This window comes from Lissotriton vulgaris, chromosome 9 (assembly GCF_964263255.1).
Source record: "Lissotriton vulgaris chromosome 9, aLisVul1.2, whole genome shotgun sequence".
NCBI lineage: Eukaryota > Metazoa > Chordata > Amphibia > Caudata > Salamandridae > Lissotriton > Lissotriton vulgaris.
The window spans coordinates 544,230,455-544,252,371 of NC_141697.1; the positions used below are offsets into that span (position 1 = coordinate 544,230,455).

The following is a 21,917-nucleotide window of genomic DNA, read 5'->3' on the forward strand; positions in this document are numbered from 1 at the left end:
CTTCCGTTCCTCTTTTGTCATCTCTCCCCATGGCTGGCAATCATATCTTTCTCATCCCTGCAGTTCTTTATCTCCTTTACCCAGGGTATATATGAAGTGTTCAGACATTTTGTGTATGAAAATGTCTACAGGGAAATAGTGTCTTTAAGCCCTGCCACTGACCTTTCATCCTACAAGTCCATTTCTTCTTCACCCTCCCCATTTTTGCTAGTCTCTCAATCCTCTGCCCTGCTTGCTATAGGTCTTCCTCCCCTTCCTTCTATGTATGTAAGGTTGCGCATAGCGCCAACCTTGCTACAAAGCAACGCAGCAGCAATCACGATTGGTGGTTTACAATAAATAGTGCAATCAAAGAAAGAGGGGTGCGCGAGAATGAGGGATACAGGATCAAGTCTACGCCCTATGTATACCTACCCTGGAGGTCACCCTCTCCTTTGAAGCGACTCCTGAAATCCCGCATATATTGTTCCTGCAGACCATGCTTTCCCTTCCATCCTCCACCCATATCCTCGCCCCACAGATTAGTGTCCCCATGTGCCAGAGAAAGTTCACCCTCCTCCTCATTACATTTCAAAAGCAACAGGCAGAAAGGTAATACGACTGTTCTTTATAAAGTACTTGATAAGGCATTCAAACCCTTTTCCAGTCCTCTTATTTTTAGGTCTAGCCTACTGGCAACACATCTGTTTGGTTGCAAAGACATATTGAGGGCTTCCCAGGAGCATACCTGGGTTTAAAGTCTGCCCATTGCTTACCATAGGCTGGGTTTATTGGCACTCTTATTTACTTGTTTCTGTTTTGACAGCACCCCTTATTTTGATTTGTCCCTCTCTTAAACCACAGGCTGTTCATAATATCTGTGAATGGCTGGCTTTCATTTCTTCCTCTCCTGACTTTTCCTGAATATTTTTTCTTATAGCTTACATATTTACTTTCGCGATTAGTTTCACGTTTCCTCCTCCGCACAAGTTAAAATCTGCATTTTTTTTTTACTCATCACGCTGTGCCCTCCTATTTTCTCGTTTCCTGTTAATTCAACTGTATAAATATTTGCTTTGTCCTTCTCCGTCCAATTCCGAAGCTTTGCTTGCCTCTTTTTAATTTTAAAGCCTTTGCTGCGACTTTTAATTGTTTTCAGTGCCCCGTTCTTTTTACTCACTTGTGTACTAATCTTACTGGTTATCACGTCATACTTGCGATTACAAATTCTTTACAAATCAACCTACACGCTGTACTGTATGCTTAGTCTTTACTCCTATAAAAACATTAACAATAGATATTATAAATCGGACTTTCCCGTTAGGGAGACCAACTTGCATGGGTGCAAATTCAGTTTGGTGAGTGTAAAAATTCAGGACAAAAATTCAGGACACAACTTCGGGACAAAAGGTACGTTTTACAGACACATCAGAGGAGGTCGCACAATAGTATATAATTAAGCGCATCCATATCCAAACCTATTCAACCATTTGCAAACCTATCCATCATGTATCCTTCCATCCATCATTTCACTCATCCATACCCCCATCCATCCTTTCGCTCATCCATCCATTATCCATTATTTATCCATGCACCCTTTAACCCTATCCATCGGCACACTCATCCATTCACTCTACCACCCATCCATCCATTCACTCATCCATCCAGCCTTTTACCCATCCCGCCATCCTTTCTTTTACTCATCCATCCACCCAGTTACTCATCCTTCCTCCCATTCACCCTGTCAGTCATCCATCCATAATCCCTTTCTCTCTCCATCGACCCTTTAACTTACACATCCTTCCTTCCACCCATCCATCTACTCATCAGCTCATGAATCCATCCATTGACCCTATCACTCATCCACCCACCCTTTCACTAATCTACCCATCCTTTTGTCCATCTACCCTCCCTTTCACTCATCCATCCTTATATCCACCCTTTCACTCAACCGTCCATCCATTCACCCATCAATGAATCAATCATCCATCATTTTACTCATCCATCCACCAATTCAATTGCCCATCATCCGCTCTTTCACTCATCCATCCACCCTTTTACCCATCCATCTACCCTTCCACCCATACATCCATATTTTTACCTTTTCTCTTATCCATCCTTTAACTCACTCCTCCATCCATTCTTTCTCTCATTATCCACCCATTCACCCTTTCATTCATCCATTCACCCTTTCACTAATCTATCCAGCCACCCACCCATCCATCCCTTCACGTACTTATTCGCCCACCTTTTCATACTAATTGTGAGCTGAGCCTTTGTCTGCAGAGTTGCAGACAGAAAAGGCACATCAAGAATTTCACCCTTGCTGTAGTTCCTAAAGCAAGGGGTGGGGGTAGGGTTCACTATGCCCTTGCACATAAAAAGTATAAGTAGGAGTCATGCATGATGCTCAGTGCCAGGCCATGGGGTGACTGTGACATTATGTTCTTTCCAGGTCTTTAAGTGGGATGTAAAAACTAACTGGGAGTTCTCTTAAAACACCTAAGCTGTGCTTAGTTCACCGCCCGACTGGTATTTTGCCTCTTCTTGTATTCAGATATATAACACAGGTAACGTTAGACCTGCAACAAGCCAGAACTGTTGGCTTTGTCAGTTGTTGTGAGTTGCATAAAATAAAAAAAAGCAACAATCATGGCTTCCTTTAATATAATATTGGAAATGCACAGTTCAAAAATGGTGAGACTGTTAAAGAGCTCTATCCCCTTCTTTTTAACTTCTTTCACCAGGTTCTTTTCTTGACCTGGATTCTCATGTTGGCAGCATTGGCGTTTTTATTACATTTCTTTTGTTTCACATAATGCCCTGCCCTAGACAGAGGCAGGGGGAGCCAGTGGCGGCCGCTCCATTAGGGCGTAGGAACTCCGCATCACAGATTTCTCGCAGTGCGAGAAGCAGAAAATAAAATGGTATATTAAGCACCATTTTATTTTCTGCTTCTGCTTCTCGCTCTGCCAGAAAGCAGAAGGCAGGGGTATGCCTGTTTGGGGCGGGCCGGTTGGCGGGTCAGGGAGGAGTGGCGTGCACCACTCTGAGTGCCCTGACTGTTTGGTCGGCCCTCTGGCCGACCAAAGAAGTCATGCGCACTCAACATTTTCTATATGTAGGCTGCATGCAGCCTACATAGCGAAAAAGGCCTCCCTACAGAAGGGGAGGGAGCATACCTGTTATTGTTCGGTAGCAGCAGAGGCAGCGCGGGACCTGGCCCAGGAGCAAAGGCGGCGCGGGACCCTGTCAGGTAAGTTTTTATTTTAGTTTAACCCCCCCCTGGTAACCCCTGTGCGAGACACTGCACCCCCCCCCGCGAGTATTGTGAGCCGTGACTGATCTAATGAGTGCATTTCTAAGCACTTTAACTCAAAGGACACAACCTGCACTTGAAGAAAAAATTCTGAATGAATATGGAATGCAGCACACAGTTCAGCCTTATGCCTTCCTTAGGTAACTCTGTCACAAATGTTGATGTCCCTATTAGTAACAAGCATCTCGTTAAATTTGGTGGCAAGCCGTGTATTACTTTGCAGAAAAAATACGTAAAGACTTGTGTGTCATTTTTTACAGCGTCTTGTTACTTGAACTGGTCATGAGTGGAATTTTAACGGCTATTTTTTTTATTCAGGTGAAATTCGTCGGAGATTGAATTTTGGAAGCGTAGGGTTTGTTATGTTATCTTGAGTGATTCACGCCATGGTAACAGGTTTTAATCTTGACAGGTCCACTTTGTCTCTCATCCTTTCTATGTAGATAAAATGAGTACCTTTCATTTGGACAACCATAAATATCTAATTTACAATACAAAGGAACTCATCTGTTAATGCGCAGGCTGAAAGCGCATGTTCTGTTATGTATTTGGCATGTGACATGTATGTGTATGGTACTGCTTCTGATGTTGGTATGTATGGCCATGAGGCTCTGTGGGCTGCTTTGAATATGCAATGCTGCGGTGCTTTATGCTTTGAGCTGTACAGATTGCACATGCTCTTGTGCTCCAAGGAGGAGTGCGAGGCAACCCCATCAGGGAATTGAGGCTTAATGCAGGGAACAGTGCGGTTCCCTGCAATGCCAACAATTTCGGACAAAAGGCATCTGTAAAAGTGATCCTTACGGACAACAGACGTGAGGTCCAGATTACTGACGGCCCGTGAAATTTATGGATGGTTGGTCACCCTATTCCTCAGTCTGATTTTACGTTTCCTCCTCCATACCATTAAATCAATTTGGCGATCTGTTTCTCTAATATTTTGTTACCCCTTGTGGGTTTTTTGGCTTCTACTCTCCTGCGCCATAAATATTTTACATTACAAACCGAGACCTTCCCCGTCCAGTCACAGGTTTCCTCCTCCATATAATTTTTTTAATCTTTTGCTCCATGATTTTTTCTTCTCATCACAAGCTATCTCTTCTCTGTAGTTGTAAAGATCTACCTTCCCCATGCTGTTTTTCATGTTGCCTCATCCAAACAATTCTTCAGCATTTCATGTGTCTTCCTTTTGTGTTTTTACTACACCATCTAATTAAGTTTATTTATTTTTTTACATTTGTGTCCACTAGGTAGATTTTATTACCAGTAAAATGCCCCTAGACCTAATTTAGAAATGTACATAGTGTGTGTCAAATGTGACATTTTTCTCACGTTCCCCTTTGTTTTCTATGGTTCTGCCCTCCATTGAGACTTCACCTTTACGCACTGCTAAATACATTTACATTTGTGCTCACCAACTTTTCCAGTATACTTCCAAAGTAAGGCTGCTAGATGGCGCTCAAAAATCCTTACTGGAGGTGTCTCGCTTTAAAAGGAAGCGACAGGGAGGTAGCTGCTTCCGCCATCTAGCAGCCTTACTTTGGAATTCCATTCCCTTACCGATCAGGCAGAGCAAGGACTTACTCACCTTTCGTAAAGGATTAAAAACATGGCTGTTCTCTCAAGCTTACCATTAAGCCACTATTAGCTCGGTGTTATGTTGGACTGATCCCTCACCTCTTCTATAGCGCCATGAAGCCCACGGGCGTACGAGCGCTTTATAAATTGATTTTAACATAACATAACATAACATTATTGCAGGGGGTGCGCATCAATACCCATTAGATTCACATTTCGTCAGTCATGGTCCATTCCCTCTCTTAAAAATGGTAATACATACTATATTCCTCCCCAAAAATTAGCGTTTGGGGATTTTGTTGTTTTTGTGAAACTAGATGCATGCGCACTATTTCCAGTGAACGCCTTAGGTGAAATAGACAGTTTCTCAGTAACGGTGTTCTGTGAAACAGCATACAACCAAAAATTAGATATGGTTGCCAGATCCCAAAATGGTGGTGTGTTTCACAGGTTGCCCTTACATCCAATGCTGCTATTGGACTGATGGAGTCCAGACATTCTAATGATAATGAACTGGTTTTTGTTTGCCATGTCTTTACTCCACAGTGTGTTGATTATCTTTTTAACAACTTCGGAAAGCTGAGAGGCGAAGGTGGCTTAGCCAAGGTTCCCCCTCGCCATCATCAGGCCACTCAGTTCGAATCGGTTAACTCAAGCTTGCCATCGTGGCGGCCATTTTATGAAGAAAGATGTATCCGTGTATTCTTTGATGGAAATCCTAGTTTCGTATAAACCTGCGCAGCACCTGCACGAATCTCCTTGGTAGTGGACATTGCATGTCTCCTCCAGCCTTCGGGTGCCCTGACGTGTTTTCTTCTTTGGCTTGTTTAAGGCCCTAGACTGGTGGTGGGCAGGAATATTATGCTGAATACACCAGTGTGACTGAGAACGAACATTATCACCGCTGAACCTAGGTCCCCCCTCCCCCTGTTTTGCAGCATAAATGTTTTCTTGATTCAAATACTGTGCATATATACCGCAATGAAGTGTTAAGCAGAATTCAAAGACATCAATGTGTTTTTTAACCACCAGATGGCAGTAATGTATAAAGCATGGCTACAAGACTTACTCTAAAAAAAATATAACTTCTCTTTGTGTGTGTCCTGTAGTTTTCAGTACTGAATGCTTTCCCACCTTGTCCTTCACAGGGTCAATGGCAGCTACGAAGCCCTTTCGGGTGGCAGCACGTCCGAGGGGTTCGAGGATTTCACTGGAGGAGTGACCGAGTGGTTCGACCTGAAAAAGGCCCCCTCAGACTTGAACCTCATTATCCAGAAAGCGCTGGAACGAGGGTCACTGATGGGCTGCTCCATCGATGTAAGTTTGGGATGTGTCAGCTGCAAGTAATTTGGGGATTACGAGGGATTATAGGTCGTTGGGTGCATTGAGAGGCAAGAGTGACAATTTAAAACATCGGCAGACCATCCGGCAATCTTCAGATCTGTCCTTGCTCTTTATAATGGGAGGTGTCCGTGTTGTTACTGGCATGTATTTGTCTTCTGAACACACGGGCTGCATAAAATGGGGATCTCCCTTTTGCTAGGTTCCTTTGTGCATTAACATTATCAAAGACATACAGACCTAGGGGCTGATTACGATGCAGCCGTAAATGTTCGGCCGCGTTGTAATGGGATGGTCGGTTTACTTTACAACAGCCTCATTACGATGGAGATGGTCGTAAACTAAACCTGCCGGTCATTCCGGCTGCCTTGTGATGGAGAGCCCATCGGCCAGTCGAAATCCCGCCTGTAATCTCAAGGGCAGGCATTTCCACCCTTTAGATTACAATATCGGGTCTCAGCAGCCTTTCCATTCCAGCCTTTCCGACACGCAAAGGCTGTTGGAACTCGACTTTGGAGGCCCCCTGCAGGGCCCCCTTGGGTGCACGGCCTCCGGTTGGAGGATGAGGGGACACCTATGGTGCCCCCTGTTGATCATTGCACCCTATGGCAGGTACCTTGAGGTTCCTGTGACGGGGTGAAGGGATGAACTGCACCTCCCTTTTCTCAATGGGAGTTTGTGTTACAGCCAGTTTCCGATGTAACATGAGCTCCCATTGAGAAAAGTGCAATACGACCGAACAATGTTCGGTCGCATTGTAATGGGCTGGTCGGGAACGCCGACTGTGTGTCGGTCAGTCCCAGAACTGAGTCGGTGTCGGGCGGAAGGATTTCCGTCCGAAATCGAAATGAGGCCCATGGTGCTGTGGCTCAGCTACATAGGCATTGCTCCAGCTGTGCTGGGTGTGTCCAGCTCGCCCGGTATGTTGTGCTGAAGTGTGAAACCCATGACATTTTCACCAGGTGAAAGGGACCTCTAGCAAGCACATCTCCCTGGCCTCAATTAAGAAATGACCTCAAGTCTTGGCTCCTCGGCTGCACCGCAGACCCCCTCCCACCCGGGGCCTGAACCATGACTGGTGATTAGCTGCGCTGTATAAGATCCCTGATTGATTAGTTTAGGAAATTGTCTCCCTCCATTGTACATGCCTCACTGGTCTTTTTGTGTATTAACGGTGACATTGAACAGCGGTTGTATTTGGCGGAATATATTCCTATTCTACCCTCAGAATTGTTCCAGTGCATTTTTGTATTCACATGGACATATTTTCAGGTTCAGCCCCCTAGGCCTTTATTTCAGCTTTCAAAAGTGGAGCCTGGGGGTGAGTGTTCCAAACTCTGCTGTCCTGAGTAGTGTTATAACAGACTAGAGTGAGCAGAACTTCTGATGGCTTCTCCTCACTGCACAGCATCAGTAGAGCAGGGAAAGGGACACTTTTTAATCCATCTCAGTCATTGGAGGATTTGAATAGAAACTTCAGGAGTATATTTCCAAATTCCATCCTCTCCCGTCAAGGTCCGACAGGAGGTGATGCAGGACCTCTCCGGTGAGACAGAAAGAGAGCGGGAATGCTTGAAAATGAGAGGAAAAAAACGCAACGTTTCTCAGCTGGTAGACAGCTGAAGTAGAATCCAATAGTCGTTGGTTGTGAAATTTTGACTTTACCCCTATTAGTTAATGTTTTTGTAAAACCGTGCAAGGGGGCTACTTTTTGTTTGTAAGTGCACATTGTGCAATAGCAGAATGCTGTTATCACTCAGAGAGCTAAGCCAATGGCTGAAGTGGGCTGTTTCTGTGGCCAACACTGTATTCTGTGGTGGATAGACCAGAAATGTGAGTGACACACTGATAGACCATTGGATGAATAGAGCGGACTAAAGCTCCTATAACTAAGGATACTATATGTATCATTTTATTAAAATCAAAAGGTTTTTCTTTATGCCAGACTTATTAAGAAGGATCTGAATGGTCGGAATTGTGCTAGAATAAGCTGTGATGTAGGGCTTCTGAGCTGGAGTTAACGTCACAGAACTTTTTTTATTTCTCAGATCTTTTCATCTTAGGTTTAAGTATGTAAATTTTACACAGTGTGTTGGAATGCTATTGTGAACTGAGGTTACCGGAGGACTCGATTTATACTAGAACACCGTGCTCTTTACCTATTTTTGTTCAAACAAAGTAATACATTCACACAATTGAGTCTCTGTTAACTTGAACTGATACAACAGGAAAAAGACCCTTGAAAACAAGGTTTTGTGAAAGTCACAGAGCAGTCCGTCTAGTTGTCCCAGTGGTCGGGCTACCTTAATGTAAGCTTGGGGCCCACATACTGTTTTCCGTTGTTTGCTGATCATTTTCTCTTATAGTGCCTGCTCATTAATGCTTGGCTTCTGTTGGTTTGTCATGTTGTGGTGTGTGCTATATACTGTGTAGATTTTTTTTAACCCTAATTTTTATTTCATTTATTCCTATACAAATGTTAAGCAGACTGAGCCCAGAAGGTATTTAGTGGAGGGATGAGTCTCAGAAGTCATATTTACAACAAGGGGTGGTGAGGGACAGAGTCTCTGAATTAAGCAGAAAGCTCTCACCCAGTCAAGAGATCAGGGCTAGATCCAACACCGTTTTTTAGCTCACTGCACCATCCCAGTTTCAGAACCTGGCTGTATGCAAATTAGTCTGTTCCTGTCCCAGTGCATGATGGGAACAGGGCAAACCAAACTACAAAAGCCAATTCTTACACTGGGAAGGAAACAAGCTCCCGGGGACCGGTTTCTGGCATTACAGCCGTCTTCGGCCCGGTTTGCTCGAATCCTGATGGTGCAATGAGCAAGGGTCTCACATCTGAGAATACCCTTCCACGCTTAGGGTGGACAAAAATATTTACAACAAGGGGTGGTGAGGGACAGAGTCTCTGAATTAAGCAGAAAGCTCTCACCCAGTCAAGAGATCAGGGCTAGATCCAACACCGTTTTTTAGCTCACTGCACCATCCCAGTTTCAGAACCTGGCTGTATGCAAATTAGTCTGTTCCTGTCCCAGTGCATGATGGGAACAGGGCAAACCAAACTACAAAAGCCAATTCTTACACTGGGAAGGAAACAAGCTCCCTTTCTCACTGCACCATCAGGATTCAAGCAAGCCGGGCCGAAGAAGGCTGAAATGCCAGTAACCGGTCCCCGGTAGCTTGTCTCCTTTCTGGTGAAGAATTGGCTTGGTAGTTTAGTCTGCCCTGTTCCCATGATGCACTGGGCCAGGGACAGGCTGATTTGCATATAGCCAGGTTCTGAGCTGGGATGGTGCAGTGAGATAAATAACGGTGATGGATCAAGCCCTGATCTTTGGACTGGGTAAGAGTGGTCTGCTCAATTCAGACACTCTGTTCATCACCACCCCCTTTTCTGTCTCGAGTCTCAGAAGTCAAGCAGATGTTTTATTGGTTAAAAAAAAAATCCTTGAGCAATTGGATTTCATCAGTACGTGTTTTCACGTGTGTGTGTGTGTGTGTATGTCTCTCTCTCTATATACACACACACACAGTGAACAGCTGTCATGTTTTGACTGGCCCCGTAAGATATTGTAACCTGGACGATGAGTGGGTCATTGTTGGACATTGAGTGAATCGACATTGATTTGGCCTTAGCTGATCATGCACGCGCATTCATTGAGGTGTGCATAGTCAGGACCATGATTGCATAATCATAGAGTGGATTATTGCCAAATGATGAATCTGTTTTCCTTGATTTCACACGTAGCTAAGCAGTCATGGATCATTCTGGAGAAGGTCATAGTCTTAGGCTGAAAGGATTATCATCGAGCATGTCATTCGGGTTAAATTGTCATTGTTACATTTTCTCATCGATAAGTGGGTCATTATCCCATAATTGGCAGGTCATTCTGGTATTGTTCTGTATAATTCACCCATATTTTGGAAAGCAAATACTTTGTGTTCCGGCGCCTACTATGCCACAGCCTGCTTGCCATTTTGAGTTACATGCTTTGTGACGAATAGACTTGTGACGAAAGAGAGAAAAAGGGAAGTTTTGCCCCAGGCATTAACAGTTTGGAGCAGTTGCTTTCCTGTTGGGACAAGGATGCAACAGAAGGTAATGTTCTCATAAACTGAGGTCTATATTCACCGCACTCTTTTGTTGCAGATCACCAATGCAAGTGATCAGGAGGCTGTGACGTTCAAGAAGCTTGTCAAAGGCCACGCCTACTCCGTAACAGGTGCAAAAGAGGTAAGTACATTTTCTGCATATAGCTTATCCATCTCATTCTGAAACATGCTTCCACAGTTTCCTTTAAGATGTGGTATGTTTCTAGCATTCAAACCTTTTGAGTTTTATTCTCTTCGGATATACTTTGCCGTCAATGAGGATCAAGGATCATAGGAAGTTCTCTAACTGATGATGGAGAGCTATGGTCCCAGATAATTATCTTTCTTTGAGCTCTTTATGTTGTTGTATATTGATTTCACTTTCAATAGTTTCAGATTTTTTTATCAAGCGACTTCCTATCAGTATCTTAAAAGTCTGTAGGCATGTTAATCAACAAGTGTATCACACGCATATGCGAGTTTATGCTGTTATGGGCTTGCTGGTGTTCCAATGAGCCCCCACGTCCCTTAGACAAGCAAGGTAAGTAAAGGTTCACATTTCTGCATTACAGAATTTCTGATATTTAAAAACGTTTTATTCAAAAGGTTAAGGAACAAGAAATAATGCATATTCAACTCTTTCTAACTACATGATAAAAAAGGTACAAGATTATCACAAATATTCTTAATGACTTTTCAGTACACATGGATGGTGAAAGATCTTAGGGTTGGGCATCAGGCAGGGGTGTGTATTTATATATGTATTTATTCTAGAGACTGACAATAGCTAGTTATAGTTATGGTTAAGCCAGAGTTTCCATCGAAAATACTTTTTTTCTTTCTTTCTTTTGATACCTTTGATGGGATTTGCTGACTTTAGATAAAACTTTCCCAAAAATAGTTTTTCAATGTGGGTTTAGCTTGGCAAGTTTCATGCAGATCTGTGAAAGAAGGAAGCTACAGCGTGGTCAAAAAATTGACTTATTTCCACTCCAATAGGATTCTTTGCTCTCCGCTACAGAAAAACCTGCTGAAAAGAATTAAACCAAACTGAGCATCAAAGTAGAACTTTACTCAAGGAGTGTTTTTTAAGAACTAAGCATTAGAAAAATGTGTTTGCGGACTTCGAAGGGTTAAGTAGGTTGGAGATGGTTGGATTGTTAGTCTGTGAACTGTACACTAACAAGGCTCAAGGATGGTTTATTGGACCTAACTGGAAAAAAAGCAATCTGTTGGATAGGAAGAGGGTACATTTTCTCCCCTTGTCCACTTTGGGTCCTCAAACCCAGTGTCTGGCAGCCACAGAAATTTTACTCTAGTGATCGTCATTACATGATGCGGAGCATGGTACCCCCAATGTCCTGAAATAATTCTGAAATGCCATATACTCGGGTTTTGGGAATCATGGTTATCTCACTGTGACCACCAGACATTAGTGAGTAGATACACAAAAGATAAAACATTGAAAAAACACCTGTTTGTATTGCTTAGACTGTACACCACGTGAGGGGTTAGCGGACCCAGGCAGAAACAGACCCCTCTATGTCTGTGGTCAATTGTCCACATTCCTGTACCAAGGTCATGGTCCAGAGAACTCCTGGATACCTTTTGGGTTCCATTTCCTGGTTTGTGGTCCCAAGACTACAGACTATGAAGCTCCTGGAACCATGTTGGTCGTCATTTCAGTGTTTCAGCTTCAGGGTTGTGAACTATAGACAGTACAGTCTGGGCCTGTCAGGGCCTGCAGGCACATTTGCATGTTCTGATGTTGCAAACAGAGTTAGGCACCCTTAGCCTTGTAGCTGGTACCTGTTTACGAGTAAGTAGTATGCACATGCTAGAACAGAAGAGGCTGGCCATAGTCCTCTCAGGGGAATGGCGGACCTAGTTTGTGAGAAGCCCTTAACCCTATAGAACCATTTCAATTTATCTCTACCCCAACCCCAAATGAATCCTCTGAAAATAAATCTTCAATGATAGAGTGAATGCTTGTTGTGGAAGCTGTACTCTGAGTGCTAATAAATAAAATAAGTATGTTCACCCTGTCAGCATATATGTAATTGCGAATTAGCAAAGACGTTCACTTTTGCCAATACATGGACCTGAAATGCTAATATAAAAACGTAAGTTTACTTACAGGCTGCATCTTAGAAAAATCAGTACCAATGGTATTAATCACTCACACAATATATATTCCTAAATCAGGAGAACTTTACATTTCTTTATGCACATCTGCAATGCAAACCATTCCTAAAGTGTAAAATATACAGCATGTCGATGACGTTTACTTAAGGAAAATATATTTACTAGTGCAATCTCTTGAACACTGATAGTTATGTAGAGTAAAAAATAATAGATCTATACATTGCTTCACATTCGATAAAGGAAATGTTTACAATCCAGTCCCTGAATTTACATTAAGCCTATTTGGTTTTTAGCTCTGTTGGCAAGGGAATAAAACGATTACAATCATTTCCGCCCCTACAGATTACTTATTTGTTAAGTTGCAGATTAGAAGTTTAGGCATTCCTTCAGTGCTGCTGCCTTCCTTCCTTCCTTCTGTGTAATCTGAAAGTTATAATTTTCCTGAAATCTGGACACGGAACCGGATCCATCAGCTATTTCAGTTTCAATTGCCTGTTTAGTGTTTGTTTTCGGCTATTTCAGCTAACTTTGCATTTTGTACAGGATCATAAAATTCCAGGTTTAGATACCAAGCATTGGCAAGCTCAGATACTTAAATTATATGAATTTAAATGCTTCTTCATGGACTAGCAGTTTTGTTTGTGTGGTTGTGCTTATTGTTGAATGGATGAGTATGAATGGATCAGTCAGTGAATAGAAGAATGGATGGATGAGGGATTTGGTGCTTTGATGAGTGGATGAGTGTATATCTGAATGGATAAACATATTGCTGGATGATTAGGTAAGTGAAAACATGGATAGAGGGCCGGGCTGGAGAATCTTGCACCACAGCCAGAGCTGCCTTCTTTGGAACTGAGGAACCAGGTTCGAGTCTCAGCTTCGGCTCAACATCCTGTGATTCTGGGCAAATCACTTAATCTCCCCATGCTTGAAAAGAAAAATGTATATATCCTTGTATAATGTAACTGGTGCTCATGTAAAGATCTACAATACCTCCTAGTCGAGTTTGCGCAATATAAAATTGCAAAAAAATGGTTCAATGAATAGATGAGTATACCGAAGGATGAATCGGCGTGGGCAGAGATAAATCTGTAGTAAAGGAGCATGTTGCTAAATGGCTACAAACCATGATGGTGGCAGGAGGCCTGCCACCCCTTCACCCTCTCCACTGCTGCATTCGGGATCCATCCATCGATATGCTCTACCCAGACACAAGCTCAATCATCGCTTACCAAGCACTTTTATTAATAAATAGATTTGACCTTCAGGTTTTACCAATACTCTGGCTGCACCTAACTTAAAAGGTTCTTTGAGGAATCAAGAAGAAAAAAGCTGTACAGCTCAGACCCTGCTCACTGTTAACCAAGGCAACCTTTGCAAGAAGACTGTAATCTTTACATGGTCACTGGTGTGTGCTTAGTCTGAATGTAAACTCACCTCTCTCTTACAACGCTAATTTGTGAATGCTCATTGTGCCTGTCCATTGTGTACTGAGTTCACTGTAGTCCAACACCGATCCCCATGTGTTCACTGACTAGACATTTCTATCACTGTTCCCCTTACTCAGCCTGCTAAAGACAGATGTGAGTACACCAGTGGAATATATGCACAAGAAACATCTCCTTAACTAATGCACTGAGGAGGGATACAAATTATCCGCCTGTGATTAAAATCAGCAGCCCGGGTAATATAGACCAGGCTAAAATCAGAGCATGTGTAGCAGAACACAATTGTTAAACAATGATCAGAGAAGAAAGGCTAATGGCCAGAGAAGCCTTTAGGAATTAGACAAGAGCAGACCTTAACTATTTTCAGATAATTTCAATCTGTTTTGTCACCATACACTTCAAGCATTAGTCTCTCCCAGTTATGTTCATTCACTCCTGGCATGGATCAGTGGCAATTAAAACTCTCAATAGGTGGACTCCTACAGATTGAGACGCGGATCACCTCCTATGCATAAATGGAATATTACTGTTGCTATTTGTGTTAGTTCTGCCATGTTAAAGTTTAAATAAATACACCAATGTACCTTATGTGGTAGAAATATTTGATACATAATGCTGAGAGGAGAGACACTAATCCTTAGCTTGTGCTGAAAATGTAAGACCAGCCATCCACTAGCTGGCCAAAATAGCAACAGGCTGCACTACCAGAATATGTGTAGCATAAGAAAAGAGTGAACACAAGGAGATGATGGGCGGAGCACTAAAACTTTTCCGACACTTCCCCCCCCCCCCCCCCCAGTCACAGATGTGGGTTGGATCCATCATCGTTGTTTAGCTCACTTCGCCACCCCAGTTCAGACCCAGCTATATGCAAATCAGTCTTGACCCTGTGCATGATGGTAACAGTGCAGCCCGAATTACCAAGCCAGGTCTTCCCTGGACCTGAAACAAGCATCCTGGGACCTGTCTCGGGGTAACACCCCTCATCAGCCAGGCTAGCTTGATTCCAGTGGCAAAGTGAGCAAGGGACCCACGTCTGGGCATACCCTGACAACTTAGGGTGAACACATCAAACAAAAGGGGATGATGGACTGAGCGCTTAAACTTTTCAGACACTCGCCCCCAGTCACAGATCTGCCTTGAATCCATCAATGTTCTTTGACTCACTTCGCCACCCAAGTTCAGACCCAGCCATATGCAATCAGTCTTGACCCTGTGCCTCATGGGGACAGTCCAGCCCAAACTGCCAAGCCATGTCTTTCCTGGACCGGAAACAAGCATCATGGAACCGGTTTCGAGCTAACAGCCCTCTTCTTTTTGCATTAGTCTCCCGAGTGGGACGGGTATGCCCAGACGTGGGTCCTGTGCTCTCATGCCACTGGAGTCAAGCTATCCTGGCTGATGAGGGCTGAAAGCCCGAAACGGGTCCTAGGATGCTTGTTTCCAGTCCAGGGAGGACCTGTTCTGGCTGAAGAGGACTGAGTGTAGTTTTAGATCTGTATTAGCCCCTCATGCATTGCAATGCAACCACTCCTTACTCAATGGAATGATACACCAACCAGCCAAAAATGTAAAGTGAGAAGGAACTAGTCCTCTGGGGTAGAACCAATGACCATTCTATGGACATTTTAAAGAACTGGTAAAAAGATGAATGGCAGACAGGTGACGCATTGTCCAAATGCTGGTACTTTGGCAATAATGTTTCTAGAAAGGGGAACTGCAACACTATATGGGCCTTATCTGAAAGGGTACATTCCTGCGCCAGAATACTGTTGTGGTAAGATTACAATCCTTTCACTTTGCTGTGAAAAGGAATACATGTCAAAGTACATATACTGAAGAAAGAAGCAAACATGATTTAAATGCATTATATAGTATTGGTGGGAAATGTAGTACATCCCAGCACTTCAAACACTATAAATGTAATATTTTTTAAATCTGTCATTTTATGTTTAAAATAATGTACATCTGACACTCTGAAGCACAATGTATTCCAGGTGTTTCTTTTCAGCTAGTACTATAAAAATACTTTTTAGTTACATTCGGGTGACCCTTTTGTCAAAAATGCTACTCTGTCAGTTAGTCCGCCAATAGTACCCTTACTGTTAGTTCATTGAAGGACTGTTTGTGTGTCAGTAGAACATACACGCGTAGTAAGGAAACGCTTGTAAACATGATTGGGGTGGTTCCAAAGCTCTCTTGATGCTTCTATCCATTTTATACATTTTGAGAACGTGTACCTTTCACGGTTGATATCTTTGAAGACAGAAATTACTAATACAAAAGCACTTTCACATACATATGATGGCACCAGCAAAGCTATTAGTGTTGGTAGTGGAAAGGCTTCGGTGCAATACAAAACATCAAACACAAGAGGGGGACAAATCTGATTAAGTTCATGATGGAAGATTGATTCAACGTTCCTCCTAAACACATTTGAGATACACTTGTGGTATACATTTTTTTCCTGGAGGGCATATGTAAGGCAAACGTTGTATGGCAGAACTGGGGTGCATGAGAGGCCATTTGGGTTCTAGAATCTTATTTTGCTATTTAGTTCTCCAAAAAATGCTTTGTGTCTAAGAGACACTCTGTCTGTACGCTTTATAGTGCTCACACTTAAAAATGCTCCAGAATCAGTAAATTGATATGGCTCTGTCCTAAAGTCTGATAGCCTTTTTTGTATTTTAGGTGAATTACAGAGGGCAGAATACTAGCCTAATTCGCATTCGTAACCCCTGGGGAGAGGTGGAGTGGACTGGGCCCTGGAGTGACAAGTAAGTAATAATGGGGTAAGCACAGTGAATTGGCTAATGACCAAGCCTTGAGTGCTCTTCTTGATAGGAATCCTTCCCTTTTCTTTCTCATCCTAAATGTATGATTGGAGTACACCATTTCGTCCAAAGGCCCCCTCTGAATTGTAAAAATAACTATGCATACTTTTGTGCTGTAAATAAGTTTCTAGTTCCCTGACCTCAGTACTCCAAACCAAAACTTCTACTCTTGAGCAGAAAGGAAATACTATCACAAACATAAATGCAGCTATCTGAAAAGAACTCATCCAAGTGCTTGTATTCCCAATATATCCCTAAAAGGGGGCTGGTGGACCGGAGGAGGAGGAGAGGAAGAGCTCTCAATAGACTTTCTTTGTTCCCTCATTCTCCTCAGCTCCTCTGAATGGAATTCCATAGACCAATCCGAACGCGGCAGCCTACAGAACCAGATGGAGGATGGAGAATTCTGGTGAGCACTTTTGTCAACTGGAGGGGTCTACGTTGTGACACATATGTCGTAGGGGAGAAAGGCAAGGTTGGGGGTCACTGAGAGGTTATACTTGTACATTACATTTATACATTACTTGTGCAAAAGAATGCTGGGAATTTTTTGCCATATTTCTTTTTACATGAGAATTCAAATCGCTAACAAGGTAAATATTTAGGGTACTTCCACAAATGTAGATATGGGTAGACGATTGTTAATTCAATCATACATTTCTTTCATTTTCAAGTTTAGAAAGTTAATCTGCATTTTTAAACTTTTTTTTCTAATGGCAATCATGGAAAATGCTGTGAATGCTCTATACATGATACAAAATGTGACATTTCAGTTCACTTATGAACCACAAGTACGCCCACTTCCTTAAAGCTACCTCTTTCTCTGTTACAGAGTATTGCATTGTAATTGCATTTATATAGCGCTTACTACCCCTGACAAGACGTAACATGCTACTCCGGAACCCATAAAGGATTAGTGGTGAATTTGTATAGTGAAATATAAAATTAATTTGAGCAGTGGATATGTTAGTCTGTTATTTGGATTAAGAAGGATAGTGGAGGGATGGAAGAGGGAAAAGGTTTGCATTTATACAGCACTTGCTACCCCGGATGAGGTGTTGAAGTGCTTTTCAGCGAGTAGCATACTACTCCGGAACCAAAAAAAGGATTCGTGGTGAATTAGTCTGGAGAAGTATGAAATTAATTTGAGCGGTGGACATGTTAGTCTGTTCTTTGAATTGAAAAGGATAGTTGAGGGCTGGGAGAGCAATGCTTTGCATTTATATAGTGCTTGCTACCCCTGATGAGGTGTTGAAGCGTTTTTTGGCAGGTGGCATGCTACTTTGGAACCTAAACAGGATTAGTGGGGAATTAGTATAGGGAAATCTGAAATTGATTTGAGTGGTGGACATGTTATTTCGTTATTTGGATTGAAAAGGAATAGTGGAAGGCCTAAACCTTGCCATCTAATAAAACTGCTTTTCCAACACTTAAACAACTCACTCTCTAGCCAAAAAACGAGTGTTACAATCCCTTTCCAAACACAGCTTTAACAACTAACAGCTGGTTACTGCTGTCTAGAGAGCTGCAGTGCCAGTTAAGGAATGGGTGCTACAAAGGAATCCAATAAATCACCAACAAATAATCCTTACGAGCCAGCCAAAAATATATGACCCAAAATAACTGATGGACGGAATGCAGAATAAATCAAACATTCACCCTCAGTCAAAGATCTGGGTTTCATCCATCATTCTTTTGCTCCGCATGCCCCTTCAGCTTAGACTCAGCCATATGCAAATCAGTCTTGACCCTCCTTCTTATGGGAACAGTCAAGCCTGAACTGAAAAGCCATGACCTCCCTGGACTGGAAAGCAAGCATCCTGGGACCAGTTTCTGGGTATCACCCCTCATCAGCCAGGCTAGCTTGAATGGTGGCCCAGCGAGCATGAAGCCCAAGTTGGGCATACCCACCCCACTTAGGGCAAGAAATGCTGCGGCAACACATGATGAACGAAATGCTGAATAAAGCAAACATTTAACCCCAGTCATGAGATCTGTGTTAAATCCATCGTTCTTTTCCTCACAACGCCACCCCAGTTTGGACCCAGACATACGAAAATGAGTCTTGACCCTTCCAATAAGAACAGTCCAGCTGGAACATCGTGACAAAGGGATGTATTCCCTATACTTTCTAATCCCCAGTAAGGACGGTTTCCTCAGCCCCGTCCTGGACCTCAGTCCCAGCAACACGTATGTCCTGCAGCCCTGCCAAGTACCACCTGTCAGGCGTTAAACTAATGCATTTCAGTGTGGTGGTCCGCATTATCACACTGAAATGGAAAGTCACGCAAAATAGGCATAGCACCTTCTCGACTGTCAAGCTGTACTAGCACTGCTAATCATGCACCCGGCAGGCTTTGGGGGCTCCGGCTGAGCTGCTGCATTGTAACAATCTCAATATATCCCCAACACTGTGCAGCAATACTGATTCTGATTACACATGACTGACCATGATGTCAGGAGAGAGGCAGTGCCCAATGGCTACTACCGAGACATCAGCCAGGTGACTGGTCAGGATGAGTTTTTTTGTGACCGACATTATTAGGCCGCTGGCCTGCGAGACCTCATGCTGCCACCCGCATCAGTGCTGGCAGGATGCTGCAGTTGCTGAGATAGTCAGGCTCTGGTTCTTGTTATTGGCAGAAGGGTGAATGTGCACACCGAGGAGGAGAGTTTGCTTCTTCTTTTGGGCCAGACAAGGCCTGGTTGGAGATTCTTATCAGTGTGGTGGGGAGAAGACTTTAAATTACTTATGCGGTGACATTTGTGTCGTAGGTTGGCTCCCTGTTTCACATGACACCAAGTACTGTAATGTGGCCGAATCCTAGCAGCTTCCGGTTGTGTGCTTAATGTAACACTGTGAATCCTGACTTGTTAATCCTAAACAATTTGCATGCTGGGATTAATCGTTTTCTCTTTTCCTATCATAATGTATGGGTATACAAATCCCAGAATACAAAGTACACCTAGTTATAAAAACAAAAGTCTTGTGATCAATAGTGACCTTTAATTTCAGGTGCTATGCAGCAGTTTCAAGATCTTTTTAGAGTTTATTGCAGCTCAGAATGGTATAATTTGTCATATTTATCCAATCCATGGACTTCATTGCTTGGTTTTACTCGCAAGAAAGTGTCACTTATAGTTGTTGAAATGTCACTCATAATTACACTGACATTATTAAAATGTCACATTGCAATTTAAAACCTTGGCAGCTATGATCCTGTCACAGCACTTCCACATGGTTACAGGCGACTTCATAACCGTGATAGATCTGACTGACGCCTACTTCCACACACCCAGCCACCCGGTACATCGAAGATACCTGAGATTCGTGTTGAGTGGCCAGCCTTATCAGTTCAAAGTGCTACCTTTTTGGGTCAACACAGCCCCCAGGGTGTTTACCATGTGCTTAGCTCTGGTAGCTGCTCACCCCAGATGGAGTGGCATCCATGTGTTCCCTTCCCTGGATGACTGGCAGATCTAGAGCACTTCTCAGCATCAATGCCTAGCACACACGCTGGCCACCATACAACTCCTTTATAGCCTAGGATTCATTATGAATGCGACAAAATCTCACCTTCACCCCATCCAAGTACAGGCCTTACTCTGACCATTCTCGACTCCCAAATGGGGAAAGCTTATCCCAGTCCTGCAAGGGTACCAGCATTCCAAACGGTGCTGCCTCTTTCCAACCAGATAAGTCAGGGCAGTAATGAGCTTACTAGGCATGTTTTCATTCTGATTTGCCATAGTTCCTCACGCCAGGTTACACATGCGTCCATTGCAACACTGCTTAGCGGCGCAAAGGTCCCAGGCAGAGAGTCATTGAGAAGAATCTAGTGTTTATTTGGGGCTGTACTCCTTGCTCTCTGTGGTGGTGGAATGCAAACAACCTGTTGAAGGGACAGCCTTTTCTCGAGTGAGTTCTGCTAGAAACCATCACCACAAACACCTTGCTCACTGGCTGGGGTGCGCACCAACAAGATTTCACGATCCAAGGGGTCTGGGCTCCTACACACTAAGAGTTGCACATCAATCACCTAGAATTGTTAGCTATCCGACTGGATCTCACGGCATTTCTTCTCCTCATACAGTGGATGGTAGCTCTGATCCTTACAGACAATACGACTGCCATGTTCTACCTGCAGAAACAGGGGGGAACGCACTCACTTCAATTGTCTGCATTTGCACAGGACATTTAGTGTTGGGAGATGCATCACAGGGGTGCATCTGTTGATTCAGTACATTGATGGGATAGATAACAACTTGGCAGACCTACTCAGCAGGACACATCAACAATTCCATGAATAGGGACTTCACCCCCAAGTCCTACTCCCGTACTTCCATCAGTGGGGATTCCCACTGATAAAACAGTTCACCACTGACGAAAATGCAAAATGCCCAAGCTTCCCTCCTGACTCCCACACTCCATGGGCAATGCACTATGGATGGATTGATCAGGGATATTTGCTTTCACTTTTTCGCCTCTCCCACTCATCCCATTCGTTCGTAAGAGGTTGAGGCAGAAATCCCTCTCTCTCTCTTCCTAATTGCTCCACCCTGGGCACGTCCGCTCTGGTTCACCACTCTGATCGAACTCTTCTTAGTCCCTTATGAGAAGCTTCCCAACCAGCTGGACTTTATTGCCTAAAGCCAAGGCTCTCTCTGGCATCCCAACCCGCAGCAGCTCAATCTAGTGATTTGGCTACTGAGGCCTTAGAATTCTGCTACCTTAACCTGCCTGCAGAGTGTAGGACAATTCTAAAAGAAGCACCCCGGCTCACAGCTAGGGCATACTATGCTGCTAAGTGGAAATAGTTTTTCCATTGTTGTCTCCCTAGGGATGTACAGCCTCTCCAGAGGAGATTGTCAGTTTCCTTCTTCACTTCCAGAGGTCCGATCTCGCCTATACGTCTAACTGACTACATTTAACCGATGTAGTGGCTTACCTACAAAATAGGCAACACACTTCACTTTTCAGACTCCCAATCATTAAGGCTTTCATGGAAGCACTCAAGTGGGTTATCCCACTGCTGACTGCCACCTTTCCAGTGTGTAATCTTAAGATAGTACTCACATGATTGATGGGTTCTTCTTTCAAACCACTTCAATCTTGCCCACCGCAGTTTATTTCTTGGAAGGTTGCTTTCCTTGTGCTAATTACTTACCTCCGGC

General features: G+C 43.4%; 1 protein-coding gene across 1 annotated transcript in view; it reads left to right on the plus strand.

Moving 5' to 3' along the window:
- CAPN1 (calpain 1) overlaps positions 1-21,917 on the plus strand; it is a 356,218-nt gene that overhangs the window by 264,815 nt on the left and 69,486 nt on the right. The window contains exons 6-9 of the mRNA XM_086938029.1: positions 6,025-6,193; positions 10,374-10,457; positions 16,600-16,685; positions 17,077-17,151. Coding sequence (XP_086794155.1) covers positions 6,025-6,193; positions 10,374-10,457; positions 16,600-16,685; positions 17,077-17,151 — 414 coding nt within the window. The remainder of the gene's footprint in view (positions 1-6,024; positions 6,194-10,373; positions 10,458-16,599; positions 16,686-17,076; positions 17,152-21,917) is intronic.